We start from the raw sequence: 20,591 nt of genomic DNA, 5'->3' as shown, positions 1-20,591 counted from the left end.
AGATGGTGGAGTAGAATAACTGACTAATGTGGCATGCCAATGAAATGGACAGAGGAAAGGATCCCTGCAAAGTGTGTCACGAAGTTGGGGTGTATTCACTAAAGCAGCAATTTGCAGCAGAGTTGAAAGCTTTCATTCCCTCACTTTATTATTTGAAGGATGAACCCTAGTAAGGTTCTTAAGTAATATGAGCTTGGTTGTCCCTGTATAATGCATACTCACCAACATTTCCCTCCTGGATTCTGGGAGAAAGAGGGCGGGGCCCAATGGGCGCGGAGTCACACACTCTGGATGACCCTGCAGCATTGAGCACTAGGCAATCCAGACAGGTACTGGGTAGTTTGGAGCTCATTTGTAAGCGTTTAAGCTGTGTGTGTCTTGACATGCACAGTTAATACGTAATGCTGTCAGTGCTGTGCATAGGCAGTATTTTTATGCCAGGACAGACCCGAATTTGAAGGGACACCCCCCCACCCAAAACACAGGCTGTCTCAGGGAATTCAGGACTGTTGGCAGCTATGTATAAAATGTATTGTTAAATCAATGAGATTTCTTGGAACTCTCACTTACGATTCAATAAGTGTATGGTGTTGGAGTCGATATATAGTGCTGTGTGTGTATATGTTATGGTGTAAGAATGAGTGTGTGTCAGCTTATGGTGTTAGAGTGTCATGGGGTGAGCCTTGGGTTAGCGGCGCCCGATATTCAGCGAGACTGAAAATAATTTGTATATATGTGTAAGTGTGTGGTTTTACACACTGCAGATACCTCTACAGACTGCCTATGATACAGGTGATGCTGCTTTATATAAGAAAGGAAGCCATAAGCACACACAAGTAGGATGGAAAGCAGCTGGATTAATACAGATGGGGTTATTTTATCTAGCTTCATTCTAACATGCACAATATTACTACAATACTTATCAAATAATATGTACCATCACATACATACAAAATGGAATTGCTGAAAGAAATGGGTAGATGTTGGGGAACTGCATGCCAGGTCACTATTCACTATTAGGTTTTAACCCCTTCAATCCCCTATAGACGTACCGGGACGTCCAAAAAAAACCCCTATGGACGTCCCGGTACGGGATATCCTGCCCTCCGATGAGGCACAGAAACCCCTATGGACGTCCCGGTATGGGATATCCTGCCCTCCGATGAGGCACAGAGACGCTGCAATCTCTATGCCGGTCTGTGAGGACCTGCATGGAAATCACAGTGTAATTGGTGCAGGGGGATCGTGGGGAGGGGAGTGAGAAACCATGTCTCTCACTCCCCCTCCCGTCCTGAAACGGAAAAGGTAAAAAAAAAAAAAAAAAGTTAAACCATTTAAAAAATAATATTAAATAAATCATTAAAATAATGATATAAATAATACTAAAAAAAATTATAACGTGAGCTGTGATGTCATTGTGACATCACTGGCATGTTCAGGAGGTCCCTAGGAGGACCTCTAACCATTACTGTGTAAAAAAAATATATAAAAAATACAAAAAAAATGTAAAAATAATTAAAAATATATATATAAAAAAATTCTTAAAAAACCCTTACTTCCCATTGCCCTAGCATAATATCTAGCCAGTATAACCCTCCTGCCCCCGTTCACAACCCCCAAACCCGTTAAGCCATAGGCATAAAAATTATACAAAATTGTACACCTAATAGTATGCTCCCTGGTGCTGGGGAAGTCTGGAAAATCTATATAAATTAGGTATTTCTGAAATCAGGACACCTGAATTGATAAACTTGGAGGGGATTTTCCATCACTTTACCTAATTTTGTGAGGATTCAGATGGAAAATGTAAAAAAAAATTAGTTTATTTTTCCAGCCTTCGCTAGTTTTTACTAAACTTCTCATTCTAAATTTTCAGCTAATCATCCAACTATGGTATCAAACGAAAGCTCTACCTCTCCTTGAAAAAAACAATATATAGTTTACATAGGTACACTATTCACAGGAACAGAGAATAATCGCTAAACCGACATACCCCCAAAAATGGCAAAATTGCTCTGGGCTTTGAGGTACCAAAAACCCCTGGGATTGAAGGAGTTAAGCTCCAGATCTTTGCGGAACCTAGTAGCAAAAAGACATCACTATTTATGATGATGTCTCAGAGCCTCAGTGAATGATTCCTCTTCCTATTGGTTGAGCACTGCAGGAGTTACAGCTAAGCAATTACGGATAGGTCAACTTTGCCATACACATGACGGAAGTGGGGCAGCAACTAATGTTTCTTTGTTGATCATTCCACGACTGCCGGGATAGCACCGGAAGTGGGTAAATGAAACAATCGGAGAAGAAAGCATTCTTCTCTTGCCGGAAGTGTGGATGAAAGGGCGGAAGCCGGCGTCTCTAAGCGAGTGGGACGGTTGCTAGGCGCAGGCAGGAAGTGGGAAGGTGTTAGAACGACGGAGGTGGCAGAAGCAATGTTAGTTACCTCAGGCAGGGGTAACATGGCGAGCTTCTGCCGCGTTGTGTCTTTTCTCCCCGTTATTCTGTTTGTCACTAACTTATTTCCCTCGGTACTCCCGGCCCACATCAAAAAGGCCATGGAGGAGACGCATGAGACCTATAACCACTATTATAACTACCAGGAATTGACGGAGTTGCTTCATGCGCTTGCCGAGGACCACACAGACATCGCACGGCTCTCTAGTCTGGGGCATTCAGTAAAAGGCCGGGAATTGTGGGTCATGAGGCTGACAGCCGAGCCGGACGCAGTTCCCGCGGACCGGCCCCAGTTCAAGTATGTCGGTAATATGCACGGGGATGAGACGGTGTCCCGACAGGTGCTGATCTACCTAATCCAGCACCTTGTAGAGGGGTACGGCCGCGACAAACGCATCTCCCTCCTCCTTAATACCACAGACATCTACGTTATGCCCAGCCTTAACCCCGACGGCTTCGAGGCAGCCAAGGAGGGCGATTGCAGAGGAGAGAGAGGTGGAAGGGAGAATGCCAATGATAAGGACCTCAACCGCAGCTTCCCTGATCAGTTCTCCCCGGGGCACCAACCTGACGCTAAGGAAGTGCCTGAGACAGTCGCTATGATTAAGTGGATCCTTGAAAACCGGTGAGTTGCACTTTTTTAAGAGCTGTGATCACTTGGTAAAAGTTGCTTGGATCAGAGTTTGCCAGCTCGGAATTCGATCAGTGGGGGGTGTTAGGAAGCGAACGCTGCCGCTTGCCTGGTTCTCTTCGCATTAGTACAAGTGAATGGGTCCGGAAAGCCAGAAATGGCTATAGCTCACGAAAATGTAAACGTTGGGAAACATCGATGCTGAAATTCTGGTTTATACGAACGCAAAGTTCCTCTTATTGACGGTGGCCTCGATGTCTTAAGTTGGCCATTTACAGCTAGGAGGGAGGCTATGGATCGTCTACAAAGGTGATGCTGTCTGAGATACACGGCTGCGCTCGTTGCAATGAATGGTACTTTAGCAGAGGATTACCTTAGAGATAGTAGAAGTTGATGCCATTTTTTGGCAGGCATAGAAAAACTGAAGACTCAATTTTTACTGGGGCTAATACAGTTTATCTTGTAGGTAGTACAAACCTTATCTTTGTTACATTAGGACAGCTGTCTCCAGCAGGTAGCTTACCAGATGTCAGGGAGTAAAGCCATAAAATGCTCTGCATTCTTATTAATTAAAATAAAACATTAATTTCAATACATTTTGAAGGAGCTCTCAAAATGTTTTATATTTATTCATCACATGTAGCGCTCGTTAAGGCAAAGGAAGAAGATCCCTTTATTAAAGATACAAATTGCTTTGGTATGGTCCCCAAATATCCGACCTCAAGCAGCTAGACCGGTTTGCCTTTTTAAGGTTTGTATACATATGTAAGGTTAGCCAGAAAATAGAGCAAAACAATCCGCCATCTAAATATATAGCTATAAGAATGGGTACATTTAAATAAAGTGTTGCTACTTATTTCCTTGCTTTGTAGTATTGTGCAGCTCAAAAACTGAAACAACGATCGGTTAACACAAACAAGCTATTTAGTTTTTACTTGTTTTGTGGCACTTTTCTCTTAAAACGGACTCTAAAGGCACATGCTTAGAAATACAATTTCACATATATATTGTACTTGGCAAGTTACTAGCAAAGCTAAACTGAATCATTATTTCTATTCTTACTTTAATCTATCTATATATATTTTTGTTTTGTGCAAACCAAACTTCTGTGCTGTTGTGGACCTTTCCTCCAGTCTCCTCCAGTGAGCTGATTCCTTAAGAGTCACCAACCTGCAGCTCAAAATGCTTAGCGATCATAAGCATCTGTGCACCAATTACAGCAGAAATCCAGATAAAATATCATTTGTAAGTGGCTTGAGTGGAGCGTTGTGTAGGTGGATTTTCTTTAAAATGAAAGTTTCCCACTTTTTATGACGGACCTTTTTTTTTTTTTTTTTTTTACAGTAGAAACATCCAAAATGCTTTTAAATACAATGTATATTAGTAGGATGCGTTATGGTTAATTTAGTTTTTTGTATAAAATCCAATGCATTATAATGTTTTAATTTTGTGTTCTCAAGCGCTCTCCTACTCATGTTGGATGTATCTAGCCTATACGATTAAAATTCATGACCCATTTCTCCTCCAGGTTTGTCCTTTCTGGGAACCTTCATGGTGGCTCTGTGGTGGCAAGTTACCCTTACGATGATTCCCTCACACACAAGCCTTCTGGGGTGTATAGCAAATCATCAGATGACAAGGTGTTTCAATACCTAGCCAGGGCCTATTCTGCGAATCATCTGATAATGAAGACTGGGCATCCTTCCTGCAAAGGCGAGGAAGAAGAAGTCTTTCAAGATGGAATCACAAATGGTGCTCAGTGGTATGATGTTCAAGGTATGCTATAGCAATGTCATTGTCTACTCTTGATGTGGCCAATGAGTTCATCTGCCTCTCTAATTTAGTTGTGCCAAATAGGGTGCAGAACTTAGTGCATTGTCCAGTACATATCTCTATGATTGGATCCCTTGTACACGGGGCAAGAATGATAATTGTTTCACTGTGCAGAATTCGTGATATAGCTTCATATTCCGTCAATCCAAATCCATCTGACAGTAATTGATTAGGAGCCCAAAATGGTTAATATTAATAAGGAATTTTAGAAAGTTTAAACGTTAATGCAATGCGGTGATATACTGTAGATTAATTTGCCTGCTTCTTGGATTATGTGTCCATCATCAAAAAATGCCCCCCGATATTAACTAGTACAGCATAAAATAACCGAAATGGGAAGAAATTCTTCATGGGAGAGCTAAGGTTTTGCATTTTTTTTTTTTTTTTTTTTTTTTTTTTATATTTTGTGAATAATGAAGTTTGTGAAAGACCCTGCACATGCGCTCATACAATTCACAGTTGTGCTAAAGCACAAGCGTTTGGGATGACAAGGCTTTGTATTGTCTAAATATATGAAACAGGAAGGATTTCTATTTTTTGGGTAATCTGTTATTTTTGATGTAACAATCTTATCATAAAATCAGATTCAGTGTCGTATACAGTAGCAGTCGATATTTTACTTAGTTTTGGTGGTGGCTGAAATTAAATTCATCATATAACTGAAACATGGGTTTTTGGGGCAGGTTGTTGTATAAATATAATTTGGAGTCACATCTGGCCTTCTAGATTGTCAGTGGAAATTAGTGGTTTATTTCTTTCCTTCTTAAAAAGAATAAAGTCCAGTAGATCTGCATGAGATGCTTATCCAGAAGTGTGGTGCTGTCTGCCTCATCACAGATGGCTGCTATTCCATGCCGATTTCAGAGCAGATTGTGGAAGATTTAGTAATAACTGCAATTTGCGGACTGTGTTTAAACGTCAGGTAAGTGTAGATATACAGTGAATCCGCAGTCTGGCATAACACGACTTCATCGCCTGTTCATCTGTAGAGTATCATTTCTGTTGGCAAGAATAGGCCTTTCTGTAACGCCATCTGTTATTCTTCCTGCTTGCTTCAATTTCGGATTACTAATATGTTATAGCTTGGTGTTGACTTTTGCAGACTGGGTGGGACATTAAGATAACGAAGGCCTCGTACAAAGCAGGATATCCTATAAAAAGGATGACCGGTTTGCAGTTATAGTAAATAGTCTGACCCTTTTTATGCTTGAAAGAAGTTTAACTAATGAGGTCACTAAGGCAATTTCTGTTATCACTGCCGATCAGCAACATCCCAGGCAGAAAATGAGGCGTTTACTCGCACTCTTATCTGAGCTCCATAAAAAAATCTGGTAGTCATATACCTAACCTTATCAACTAAAGTCTGATGGCATGTGTTCATCTGATCATAATACTATGTATTTAAAGTAACCCCCCCCAAACACAGTTTTCTTTCCTTAATTCTAGTATTAGAAACTATTAGTTTGGTGCCAGGGTATTACATATTGTCTTATCCGAGCTTGCTACTTCAGTTATCTTATTGTGATGCGGACAAAAGTAAAGTCTATTATTAAAATCTATCAACTTTACTAGAATTGCCTAGAATAGCCATTTTACTAGTTAAGAGTTTAACATGAATTACCTTCCTTGTTTTAGCCGTGAGTGCAGCGGGGCTCGGGACCCTGTCCCAAATATACCACAGTGGTGTGAAGTATTGCTTCTCTGCTGGGGCACTTAAATTCAGTTATGTTTTAAAAGGAAATTCCTGGATGATCCATTACAACAACCCGACTCTAACCCTTTGAGTGCTGTTTTTTTTTCTTTTTATTGTGGGAGTGTGGCGCCGGTCTGTAACAGTCCCCGAACCCTGGATGACAGCAGGTGCTGAGCTTTTCTATCAGCATGCTTGGCACCTGATCTCAGGGATCACCTGTGAGCAGCGGCGTATTTACCTTCAGAGCTGCCCTGGGCTGGACTCAAGGTAGCGCTACCCACCAACCCCTTCATATCCCGGCGCTCCTTTTTTAAAAGTAAGTGAGGAGTGGAAGAAACTATGATGGAGGATTGTGCCGGCATCTACTGCACCTTCCCCCTCTAAGGTAGAAACGGCTAAAACAATATAGCTGATTGCCAAACAAAACACACAATCCACAGGTGGTTTTAATGAATTGATTACCTATTATTGTATCCCTTTTAAAGGGACACGCCACCCATCATAAGCACGTGTTTTGTGACCGCTGGGTGGTCCCTGTTGCATACGTCACACACTCACCGCTAGGCAGCTCTAGTACTGGCTCAGTGAAGGTTCCAGGAGCACTAAAGGATGACTTTTAATACACGCACCGCTGCAGGGAAGGCAAAAACCAATTCAGACATGTTCCATTACATTTAATGTGGTGCTTGAGATTCGAAAAATGAATCCATTTAATCTCGAAATGAAAAGAATTCCTGTGTGTAGTAATATTTGTTTGCGGTGTGTGGCGAGCGTACAATGAGCCATTCATCAAAAAAGAACATAAATTGTATGCTTTCTTTTTTGTATCTGAAACTTGAGATCTGCTTAATTAAAACGTACAAGCGAAGGGTTCATTGTCTGCATGGCATCCCTGGGAGTGATGATATCTAGGATAAGAAAAGCACTGCAATTATATGGCTCTGCCATGCGGGGAATAAGGTGGGGTAATGCAAGTAGGCACTAGTAGGCCTTTAAACTCTGAATCATTCTACCCTGTAGCACAACGTGTCCTTTTATTTTAAGGAGGTTTTCTCATTGTAACATCACAGATGGATACTTTCAGCTTTCTTTGCTCAAAGGTGCTTCCCATGAGTTATGTATTATTATTATTATTTATTATAAATAAATATTATTTATTATTTAGGGGCTTCATTTAAAGGAAGCAAACTTCAGACCAGTGAGTGGTGTAGGACTGCAGCTTCTCCTAAATGTTTTTCTTTTGACATGTAAAAGAAAATGCATAATAAGTAGTTTAATATGCATTTCACTGTTCAGAAGGCTGCATGAGACAATGGAGTCTAAGACAAGACCATGGGCTGACTGATGTCTTTACATCAGGAAATATGAGCAGACTACATGGGCTGAATTGGTTTTATCTGCCTAATATCTGTCAAATGTTATGTTTCCTTTTGAGCGGGGCTCACCCTTTTGTTTCTGTAATTCCAAATTGTATAGCCCTGGAATGTGATGCTCTCTATAACTCGTAGGTAATATAAAGAGCCTTTTTAAATCAGTAGTCACTTTTCACAAGTTGTGCATTTTGGAAAATAACGTTTCCCCATTAAATTCTCTCTCCCCTATTAAAGTTGCTGATTGTCGCTCGTTGGCATAAACAGTTGTTGGGGTGAGGGGAAGGCAGAGGTCTTCAAGCCGCGACATTAATTAGATAATGCTGCTCCAATGAGACCCAGATCTCTGCTGTCCCGAGAAAAAGCATGAGTTGTAGGTAGCTTGAATAAACGTACCAAATGTGGCCAAAACCCTGATAGTCCGTTCCCCTTTAAAGCTTACAGCCTTTCGAGTCAGGAGGCTGATGGCATGATGTCCCGTGGGCTGTGAATATGCCTTGTGTACTTGACCTTTAATTATTTGGCAAACAGTCATGTAGCACATTTAACATGATTTGACGAAAAATCAAGGTGCAAAGAAAAACTTGTATAAACGTAGGTGTACATAATGGGCGGTTATGTTTAAATGGTGGTTTTCTGTGTAATTCCTTTTTGTCCTCCTTGTCTATATTTACTCAAGCTTGGGAACTGTTTGCCTTGCTTATGAAATGAAAGACGTCTCTTGTATGTTTTTTTTTTTTCTTCTTAATTATTTGTCTTGTGACCGGAGTATTGAGCTCGCGTTTTGAACGGTTTCATTGCTATCCCAGTGGATCCAATTGCAACAGTGCGATATTACGTGTTCCAAGGGCACATTTGCCTAAATCAATCAACAGCCAGCTTCCAAATCAAATAGATCTATGCAGATTTGTTGGAACCTGCCGAATATGGCACATGCTGCTTTTACAATGCTTTGTAACGCTTCATTGAGTTAAGTTTTTGTTTTATTTTTTTTTGTACTGATAGAGCTATTGTGGTACATGGGCCCAGACTTGATAAACTTTAGTTGCCTGAGAGCCATAGCTGCTAAGAAACATCACTGCTGGTACTTTGAGTGTTTTCTATAGAAGCGTTTGGGCATTATTTGCCAACTTGGGTACAGGCCATGGATTTTTTATTTTTTTTTGCCAGGTCCCCGTGATGACAATATAGGATAATTCAGGGATCTTTTATGATTGATCTAATTTGTGTGTTTCATGTAGAAATTATTATTATATATATTTTTATGTAGCGCTGTCATATTTTGTGGCGATGTACAATGGGTAGACAGGACTTACAGAAACAGCAGCCCTTGAGAAATCTTGTAAGCGTGCATGAGAGCTAGAAATCAGAGGAGAGGATGGAAAGGAGATCATTGGAAGAGCGGAGAGACCGGTAAGGAGTGTATTTAGAGATGAGTGAGGAGATTCCTGGCACAGTGAAGTAATGAGGGTCGTTCAAACTTCAATTATTATTACTCATTCCCTTAGTCAAAAACATGCGGTTACAAGAGGTATTGTGTTGAGCTGAAGATTTCCTTGCATGATAATGCCATTTCTGAACAACTACAAATTGTTCCAACCCGTAAATGCCTTCACGCCTGTTGGTAAAAATATGATTTATGTTCTTATGATCTGTTTTTTAAAAGTAACCTAAAATACCTCTTATCCTTCAATATAGACATGCTAGAGCATGCTGCTTCTATCTGCACTACCTGAAGCATCGGGTACTAGGACTGTTACCATCGGAACTGTGTTATATTATATATACCGCAGGATAAACACACCCAGATGTGGGATGTCGGTCACTGTTGTGTGAGCTCAGACCTTTTTGGCCTAATAATGAAATTTAGAAGCTAAACTTTTGACTGGCCCTCTTAAGAGCGCATGTCCCCACCACGCTTTCCAGGAAAGCTACATTGATTAAACTACATGTAGGTTGTGGTTTTGTAGTCTGTCAATATAATTGTTTAGTGTAAAAGATCAGAGGCGTCCTGAGGCAGATTCCATATTATCTAATGAATTTCATCTCCTGAAGTCTGTCCCTTTTTGTGAACCCCTCTAAAAACGGCATTAGACCCCCTGGAACGCTGGCGCTTGGTGGCCGTGAGTATGGAGCATATGCCTCCCAGAGCACACTTTCTGTAATCCCCGGAGCTGAGGAACCCAGACAAAGGGTTCTGCAGAATCCCTCCGTGCCTTTGCAAGGGTTAATGTGGCAACAAATGATTTGAATTCCGCTTCTCCTGAAAACAGTGACTTTTACGCTTTTAGGGTATAGGCCACTGTAGGTGCAGTTTTTTTCTCTTTAACTAGATACAGCGTATAATGTGCAAATAAGTGATCATAGCAGGTGGGGTAGCAGCATACGCGGCAGGGGTCTGCTCCCAGGCTAATCTGAGCGGGTTGTAGCCTGTTGTGGGATTTTATAGTTTGGGGTGATAGAAGTAGAAACAATAGTCGTACATACAAAAAGGTTAAAAATCAGTGTTAAGAAGGTGTCTTTGTACGTTTTCAATAGGTTTATTTAATCTCGCTCTCTATTACCCGTGGAACCGTACTATGTATATTTCAGTTATTCTTGAACTTGACTGGAACCAGTAATTCTGCAAAGTGAACGCCTGCGCCCCGAACAAAGTGCTAACTAACTGCAACTAAATCCAAATCAATATAGCCATTAGCAAGAAAAAAAACACCGCAAACTACATGACACCACCATACAAGTTACAAAAACCCTTTTGTTTGATAGATTTTCTTGTGCTTTGTTAAGCTAAAACAATCCGCTGCTTTGTGGCTGCCCGGCGGTTCAGGCACGCTGACCATTACTGCCCCGTCCTAAGCTTTGAATTGGGGTCATTGTTACAGCGCAATGGGTGGCATGAAAGAGAAAAAAATCAATTAGGACCTGTTCAAATATATCCCTTCACCCCCCCCCCGGCAAAGATAGAGTTCAAATATATCCCTTCACCCCCCCCCCGGCAAAGATAGAGTTCAAATATATCCCTTAACCCCCCCCCCCGGCAAAGATAGAGAGAGTTCAAATATATCCCTTCACCCCCCCCGGCAAAGATAGAGTTCAAATATATCCCTTAACCCCCCCCCCCCCCCGGCAAAGATAGAGAGAGTTCAAATATATCCCTTCACCCCCCCCCCGGCAAAGATAGAGTTCAAATATATCCCTTAACCCCCCCCCGGCAAAGATAGAGAGAGTTCAAATATATCCCTTAACCCCCCCCCGGCGAAGATAGAGAGAATGTCCAGGTATTTTAAGTGTTTTATGAATCATTTAATTTTAAGCTTTCATCTCGCTGGTGCCATTTTCCCATCACGCATTGCGTCACCTTTAAGAAACACAATCTTCCATGCGCCAGCTCCATTTTAACGACATTGGGCTCCATTGTCCTATTTTGTTTTTATTACATTTTTTTTCCTTTGTCAACCGAATACCTCCTTTTGGGTTCCTGCTCCTGAGCGTGGCATCACGTGTCAGTCTGCCGACTTTAAGAGGGTAAGGTTATAACGTCGCTGCATGGGCCGTTATATTGAGACCCCCATCTTCTCTGCGTTGGCTTGTGCACAGTTCCCCCTAAGTATGACATTAGACGGGGCAAGTCGGAGTAACGGTGACTGTCCTGGGAGTTTTGGAAGCCATCGATTCCCTTCCTGTAATTTATTAAAAGGCCAGTGAATTGGGTTCTCTGTCTACCATTAGGTTAGTCTCTGATGCTGATCCTTGCGTCAGTTAGTGTTGGTGGAGCTGACAGTCTGTGGCCCCCAAACACCCTCACCAACGACTGCATACTCGCTCACTCAGTAAGCACTGATGCATATGGCTTTTTATTACGGGGATCACAGATATGCTTCCATGCCTCTCACCTTTTTCTTTCCCTGTCTAGTGAGGAAAGCATTTCATTTGATGAGCAGGGCTTCTTTAGCATTACCAACATATAGCCGACATATTATATTACCAACATATAATAGCCTGCAGATAAAAGGAGTAAAACGTTACGTCATATTTCGCAGTCACATATTTGTTTTCCCCTTTGACCGCGTGAGGATATTTGAATGCTGCCGGACGTGTCGTGGTGAATAGTTTGAAATGGATGTGATCAGGGAACACCCTCAACACTGTCATTTCATATATAATGCTTTTCAGAATGTCTCCTTGTAAATATTACCATTCAAAGTGCACAACATTGATTCGATTATGTGAATATTCATAAGAATATGGAGAAATGTATGCGTTAGACTGATAAGACATGAAAAAAGCATCCTTTACAGTGCAGTGTATAAGGAAATGTAGCACAATATGTATCTGTATATTATAGGGAATGATTTATTTCCTCTTCCGGTAGATTATATGGTAAGTAATTTATAGAAGTCATTGGCCAAACAGATCTGATGTGATATTGTGGTCTTGCCCAACAAGCTTTAGGTATTACCTGTATGCAACGTAAATACCGCTGAAGAAACGTTTTTCACAAGCCTTTCATGTCCGTCACATACGATGTTCATATCTTAATCCTAACTGTGTCTCGTGTACATTTTTTTTCAGGCGGCATGCAAGATTACAATTATCTCTGGGGAAACTGCTTTGAGGTGACGTTCGAGTTATCCTGCTGCAAGTATCCAATGGCATCCGAACTTCACAAGGAGTGGGAAAACAACCGGGAGAGTCTCATGAAATTTATGGAAATGGTAAAATTGTCCTATAAGTTATATGGATCACATGGTTTTTGATAAAATTGGTTACAGGATAATCCCCCTCTGTATGCTTCTGACCGAGCATTCCCATAATGTCTGCCGACGTACCAAGTGGCGCTAAAGAGTATTTAAGGAGAAATGTATGCTGATAGAGTATATGGCTTCCTTACAGAAGGGTTAAATTCAGCACCTTTGTCTTACCTGCTGCTGGATACAGGCATACAGGATGCATTTTGGTAAAAAGAAACTATCTTTTAGGATTTTGCACCAATGTTGGCCAAACCATTACTGGACTCGGTTGAGTTCTACCGCAGATAAATATATCGCAGTTAAACAGAAATTCACTTTTGAACTGTAGTGTGACCTTGTGGGATAAAATGGATATATTATGTCACAACTGAATAACGGCGATACAGAACGTCACCGTAATACAAAGTGTATTGCAGCCTACGGAGGAGCGAGACGTGTTTCTCCGGTTAATGAATCCAGCCTATTAAATTGGGTATTTACAGACTAATAACTGCGTGCGCAAAGATTCTGCCTCTGTCTCAATAACAAACACGCAGTATTTTGGGCTGTTTATTGCTTTGGTTCCTTTTGTGGAATGAATGTTCAGTGGAGGGCATTGATAGAAGCGCCAAGCAGTAAAGCGTGGCTGCAGCTTTCCGTCGGCTGCTATTGTGATTGCACCACAATTAAAACCGGCGCGGTAAAGGTTATGTACTCCGGGGCAGATCCTTAAAGCAATTCCCGAAATGCTTTTAAAACTTTTAAATGGTTTTAACCCTTTTTATCATCACATAGTTTTTACCTCTACTGCACAGAAAATAAAGTTTGGATGCTTTTTACGTTCATACAGCCACCGTAGTGTAGGTGAAGCCAGTATTTTGGTGATGATTTCACAAAATAAACATAAGTAATGGTCAATAAATGTATTATTTACTCACAGTTTTTGTGTGCCACCGGGAGCAAGCATCTTAAATCCCTGTTATGGCTGTTTCTCTCCATTAACCAGTTACTGCCCCTATAGGGAAGATCGGGGCGGGTTGTCAGATTATAAACGAGCTCTGCCACATTATTCTTTCCCCTTTGGATTGATCTGCAATGTGTGTCTGCCAGGGAGGGCCGTGCTTTCACTGATATGTACATAGGAAAGGTGCATTAAAGGAAACGAGGGACGTGTTACACATAGACCTTTAACATAATTAACGACTCTAATGTATTACACGGATTCTATAATTACTTGGAGACTTTCTCAGGCCTTAGATAAAGAGATTAGTTACTGGTTGTAAACGCCTAAAGTCATTTGCCACCACTGATCCATTGTCAGACAATGTGCATCTTAATCTACACGGTTCACTTTGCAGGGGTGTCGGGTGTAGTTTCCTAGTAACAAAAATGGTTACTGTGTACTGTGGAAAAAGTACCATTTTTAATGTTTTTGTGGATATATAGGTGTGGTTGGATAAGAGACTTTTATGCCTCTGGGACTCTAAGAAGGTAGTATAGGATTGCACTTATACGTACATACTTCAAGCTTTTCTTTATTAATGTAGATAATGGATGATAGTAAAGGTACGATTGCCATCTTGAAGTAGGATTTTCTTATGTGTACGTTGAATTGGTATGTATAGGGGGGGCTCTGCTGTAATATGTGTAAAAGATTCTAACACATTTAACATCTCTTTTAACCCTAGTAATATGAAATGGACCATATATAATTATTGGTATAGGCAATAGTCAAAGATATGTAATCATTGTTCATAAATAAATGATTATTAAGATATATTAATATGTTTCAATGATAGGCTTCAAGGTTTCCTTGACCTTAAGATATGGAATGAAGGATTTGCTGAACAGGCGTTCTATAGATAGGATAGTAACTTGCTAATGCATGGTATAGTTGTAACTCTAAAAGGGCATTACAATATACGTACAGTGACTACCTAAAATAGGATTTCGACGTGTAAAGATCTTAGTGAGCATGTTTACCCAATTAGGTGAAGACCAATAGACTGACATCACTATCCAAGGCACATATAAGCTAGGCTTTTGTAAGACATGGAGAGGCATGGGAAGAGAGGTCGAGAGAAGATGTACTTGCCATCCACGGACTCTTCACGTCCCAACACTCCCTCCCTCCCTCCATCCTCAGGAATGCATAGGACAGATGTCATGAACTAAATTCCTCTCCAAGGTTTTGTAAGACTTGTTTCGTATTTTTGTTACCTACTTTTTATATTCGGCTATTTTTGTTTGTATTAAATGTTTCACCTTTGTTTGCATCTAAGTGACTCTGCCTATTTTTGACGCACATACATTTATATGTGTTCCAATTATTTGAAGTTTGTATTGGCCCGAATATATTTTATTACAATATGCATTAAAGTGCATATGATCTCCTTAGTGTCTTTTTTTTTTTTTTCTGTGCATAATATATGTGCTATCCTTGCTCAGATATGTTAATTCTCTGTTTTGGTATGTTTAGGTGCACATCGGAGCAAAGGGGTTTGTGAAAGACTCCGTTACCCAGAAGGGATTGGAGAACGCTACCATCTCTGTCACTGGGATTGATCATAATATCACATCTGGCAAACTGGGGAACTTCCAGAGGCTGCTAGCTCCTGGGAAGTATGAAATCGCTGCATCAGCCATAGGGTAAATATGCATTTAAAACCATAGCGTTTAATAGATAAGGTTTGACTTATTGCTCAGATGCCCAGTAGTACAAATACTATTGATATTCACAGGCCCTGAAAAATTGCATAAAAGGCTTTGTGGTTGAATATAGAAGAGGTGAAGGTAGAATTTGTACAGCATTGAAAAGAGCTACACCCCTGCCTTCCAGTTTGGGCTATTACTGGCCTTTTGCTGGAAGGGAAATAATTCATGTATATCTATGGAAAACTCAATGTGTTCTGTTGCTTTTTACTTTGAGGGGAAAAAAAAATTTCCTACCGTGTTTGGCAAGAAAGAAACTTAAATCTGCTCGTGGTGTATTGTGGGTGTGATGTCGCCACATAAAGGGCTCACTTCAGAATAAACTGGCTTGGCGAATCCTCCACGCTGCCCACTTTAACTTCTGTTCATGACAGTTTAGCTAAAACATAAGAGGCAGAACAAAATGTAACAAATACTAAAAAAAAATGGAAGTCCGATGTTTAGGTTTTAGAATGATGCTAAAATTATAGGTTATTAGAACATAGTATACATAATCTGCATGTGTGGCTGTTACTTCAGAAATATTTGCATTTGTTCTGTACTCGTATCTTTTCCCAGGTACCTACCACAGACTATAAGTGATGTTGAAGTAAAAGAAGGACCAGCAACAGTACTTGATTTTTCATTACATCCTACTGTATCAATCGCACCATCTGATGGTCAGGAGATGACAGATAGCCCAGTATCTGTCACTGAGTCGTCCGTGGAAACAGAAAATCGCCCTCCTCGACCAAAGACCATCCGGCCACAAGATTTCCGGCATCATCACTACCCCGACATGGAGATCTTCCTTCGCAGATACAACAACGAATACCCAAACATCACGCGTCTGTACTCCGTGGGCAAGTCTGTGGAATCCAGGGAGCTTTATGTGATGGAGATATCTGACAATCCAGGTCTCCACGAGCCAGGTAACGGTTACCTTTGCAATCTGGGTGCTTATTTATCAAGGACAAATCCTTTATAGAGTTACATGTTTTCAGCCTGTGTGACATTTTACACTGTTATTTGTCAGAATCAGAATCTATACTGAACTAAGGGGTAAATTGATTCCTCTCAAGATGACACCTAATCAGGATTGATACACATATTTCATTTTAATATGCTTTTAGTGACTGCTTGAATTATTGCATATGCTATTAGGTTTGTACAGTTATTAATTGCTTGGGCTTATTCTCCAGCCATGCTTAGCAGTACTAATATAAAGAATGCCTGTAACGGCAGGTAAGAAAAACATTGCGTTATTTTTCTTCGATATAGGTGAGCCGGAGTTTAAGTACATTGGAAACATGCATGGCAATGAAGTGGTCGGTCGTGAGTTACTTCTGAACCTCATTGAGTATCTCTGTAAGAACTATGGAACTGATGCTGAGGTCACGCAGCTGGTTGACATCACTAGGATCCATATCATGCCGTCTATGAATCCTGATGGTTATGAAAAGTCACAAGAAGGTAAGAGAATTACATTTTATTCACGTTGCCCAGGCAATCGGATCCATCTCTTCAATATTACTTTTTTAGTTTTATGCATATTTTAATATTTATCCTACATCATCATTACAATCATAGTATGTATGTTCCTTTGGTGCTATGATATCTCTTGTTTAATTGAGTAGATAAACGTATACCAAATATTGTTTAATACAGAGGTTCCCAAACCTATTTGGCTTACTGCCCTCTTTTCAGAAAAAAAAAAATGACTCAGCCCCCCCACTGGGAAATCTACCTGGATCGTTCCAGTTCCCCCCACTTTATCGCCCACTTTGGGAAGCACTGGGTTATAGTTTTAAGTACTTGCATTTTGTGCGTGTGTTTAGAAAGTAATGTAATTACTACAACTTTAACTCTGTTATACAACAGGTTTAACATGTACAGATGTTTTTGTTTTTCAAAAATGTCTTCTTTCTTTATGCTTCCACCTCCCCCTTATTTTTATGCAGTGCACCCAATGCTACTACTGCCCCTGAATCGTTCCAGCGCCTCCGGGTGGGTGGTATTGTCCACTTTGGGAAGCACTGGTTTAATAATTGTTTGTAGAAGAGCTTAACATTGCTCTGGGAGCCGTAGGTGAACTCATTGAAGCTAGTTTGATGTGCGTTTACATATATAAATGGATAGCTGTGATAAATATTATGCCAGCTGCCACTTGAGTATTAGAATATTTTGATGCATGGTATAGTATTTTATTAAGTCTTATTCTGCTGTGTTTGTATTTGGCCGGTTGGGTAGATTATTTAATAGTTGATTTCTGAATGTACTCCAGAGAACTAGAACAACTTCAGCTTCTATAATGTTTTTTTTTTTTCTTCCCAGGAGAAATTTATTTGACAATTATCTTTAAATTACTGTTCTCCAGTTACAGTAGGGACACAAACTAAACCTTGTTAATTGTATTTTCTTCAGGGGACCGTGATGGTGTAATTGGCAGGAACAATAGTAACAATTATGACCTGAATCGTAACTTCCCCGACCAGTTTTTCCAGATCACAGATCCTCCGCAACGTGAGACTTTAGCAGTTATGAACTGGTTAAAAACCTATCCATTTGTCCTATCTGCGAATCTGCATGGAGGTATGGAATTTATTATTATTTTTCTTATGTAATGTAATTTCTTCACCCAATTTCTTCACTCTATTCATAGAGGCCAAAAACAGAAATGATGCAGTTTATTAAAAAAAAAAAAAAAATTATGGGTGAAGACGTGACTGTCTTCAGGTGATTCTTTAATAAATTCATGTCAACAATGATGTAATAATTGAAAAGATATTACTCCACCCTTCAACTTTCTATTAACACTTGTTAATGTTTCATGAAAATTAAACAGTGACCTAGCTATTTTGACATATTTCCAACAGCCTATATCTGGAAGAAAACAAAAATACAGGGCCTAGGTTTTTAACTTGGGTAGAAGGCAGAGGTCTATGCAGCTTCTAGCACAGACTTCCCCACTAAGAGCTCTGTCTCCTGTTTGTGAGCGCTGGGTTATGACCTCATATCTCAAGCCACAGGTCACAAGCAGACAACCAATGGAGTTGTTGGGTGGGTTCTGTGCTGTAAGGTACAGATGGGCTGGGATGTGCCCACATACGAGTTTGGGCTCCATCATGTTTTAACATGGCACTGTGTACCTGTATTGCCACAAACACATCCATTTACTTATTCTTGCCATTAAAATAAAATCTAGTATAGGGCTGAAACAACGAATCGATAAAATCGATAATAATCGATAACGGAAATCGTTGTCGACGATTTCCGTTATCGATTAATCGAGTGATCGATTCGTTGTTGGCTCCTTTTACTTACCTCCGCGAGCGTTCCCTGCTTCCGCTACACGCTCTGCACTGCGTGACGGATGTGACGCGTTCCGGAGGTAAGTATTCTTCATGTCTGTGCGAATCGCTCTGTGCGAGTGGCTCCGTTCGCACAGAGCGGTTCGCTCTGTGCGAGTGGCTCCGTTCGCACAGAGCGATTCGCGGGGGTGGGGGTGGGGTTTCAGGGGATGCAGGGCAGAGTGGGGGTGGGGGGGCAGGGCAGAGTGGGAGACTGGGTGCAGGGCAGAGTGGGGGTGTGGATGCAGGGCAGGGTGTGAGTGTGGGTGCAGGGCAGAGTGGGTGCAGGGTGTGAGTGTGGGGGCAGGGTGTGAGTGTGGGGGCAGGGCAGAATGTGGGGGCACGGCTGGGTGCAGGGCAGAGTTGGAGACTGGGGGCACAGTGCAAAGTGCTGGGTGCAAAGTGCCAGGGCTGGGTGCAAAGTGCCAGGGCTGGGTGCAAAGTGCCAGGGCTGGGTGCAAAGTTCTGGGTGCAAAGTGCCAGGGCTGGGTGCAAAGTGCTGAGTGCAAAGTGCTGAGTGCAAAGTGCTGGGTGCAAAGTGCCAGGGCTGGGGCAAAGTGCTGGGTGCAAAGTGCCAGGGCTGGGTGCAAAGTGCCGGGTGCAAAGTGCTGGGTGCAAAGTGCCGGGTGCAAAGTGCCAGGGGTGGGGCAAAGTGCTGGGTGCAAAGTGCCAGGGCTGGGTGCAAAGTGCAAAGTGCTGGGTGCAAAGTACCAGGGCTGGGGCAAAGTTTCTTGAACAGTAATAGTCCACCTCTTTTCAGAATGTTTGGGGTTATTTTGTTTCATAAATATTGTGTTTGGGTTTTTGTACTTTGAAAATATTGTTTTTTTATTACATCATAACAAAATAAGAATGTTAATGTAAATTTTAAGTTGTTTTTTTAACATCCAGTTCATTAAATTATTTTAAATAAACTAAAAATTTGCATATTGTTTTTTTTATCCGATTAATCGATTAATCGAAAAAATAATCGGCCAACTAATCGATTATTAAAATAATCGTTAGTTGCAGCCCTAATCTAGTAACATAATTTTGCTGCATCTCCAGACACAAAAAGCTAAACTTTACTTTATTAGTAAGAGCGCAACGATTCCAAGAACTTTTTCTTTTTTCCCCTATTCTGTATGGTTTATCAGTGTGTTTCTTTTTTGGTGTCAGGCTCCCTTGTAGTTAATTACCCGTACGATGATGATGAGAAAGGTGCGTCCATGTACAGTAAATCCCCAGATGATACTGTGTTTCAGCAACTGGCTTTGGCTTATTCTAAGGTAAGGATTAGCGCAGCCATGCAGAAAGCGGAAAGGGGTTGTGTACACGTGTTCATTATACATACATTGGAGATCGTCCTAATATTTTTATAGTTTTAATATAATTGTTTAAATCCAGCATTTACTGTAATTGTGAAAATTGCGTATTTTATGACCAATTTTCTTTTAAGGTTACTTGGATTTACATTGTGATCAGCATTTGGTATTAACTTCTACAGTGTAAAAAGAATGACTAATTAATGAAGACACACTTCGTGTGTGTGTGTGTGTGTGTATATATATATATATATATAAGTAGGGCAATGACGGTTCTACCTTTAATTGTTTCAAGAAGCCCGGATTGACAACTGCTAACAACAAATAAAAAAAATATTCTCCATGAAATTGTCTAGCGCAGTCTCCATGTTGTGGCAGTGTATGGACCTGAACTTTGAATTCATTCCTTGTCCAACTTTCGTATAACATGGATGTGTGTATCCTGTAGTATCAGTCTGTGTGTGCTATATGTATAGTTCTAGTTAGTGTGTGCATGTGAAGTGCCAGATTCAGTGTGGATGTGTCCGTAGTTTGT

General features: G+C 40.8%; 1 protein-coding gene across 1 annotated transcript in view; it reads left to right on the top strand.

Annotated features, from left to right (window-relative positions):
• Positions 1-2,630: 2,630 nt before the first annotated feature.
• Positions 2,631-20,591, top strand: part of LOC149286079 (carboxypeptidase D-like) — a 30,102-nt gene continuing 12,141 nt past the window's right edge. The window contains exons 1-8 of the mRNA XM_089494357.1: positions 2,631-3,079; positions 4,614-4,861; positions 12,554-12,696; positions 15,191-15,360; positions 15,982-16,334; positions 16,684-16,875; positions 17,827-17,994; positions 19,911-20,020. Of these exons, the coding sequence (XP_089350483.1) occupies positions 2,700-3,079; positions 4,614-4,861; positions 12,554-12,696; positions 15,191-15,360; positions 15,982-16,334; positions 16,684-16,875; positions 17,827-17,994; positions 19,911-20,020 (1,764 nt within the window). The 5' untranslated portion in view covers positions 2,631-2,699. The remainder of the gene's footprint in view (positions 3,080-4,613; positions 4,862-12,553; positions 12,697-15,190; positions 15,361-15,981; positions 16,335-16,683; positions 16,876-17,826; positions 17,995-19,910; positions 20,021-20,591) is intronic.

The sequence above is a fragment of the Sceloporus occidentalis genome, unplaced genomic scaffold (assembly GCF_023333645.1).
Source record: "Sceloporus occidentalis isolate IW3139 unplaced genomic scaffold, rSceOcc1.0.p SCAF_72, whole genome shotgun sequence".
Classification (NCBI taxonomy): Eukaryota; Metazoa; Chordata; class Lepidosauria; order Squamata; family Phrynosomatidae; genus Sceloporus; species Sceloporus occidentalis.
Note: the sequence above shows the minus strand (reverse complement) of the source record. Positions and strands in the feature narration are given on the sequence as shown.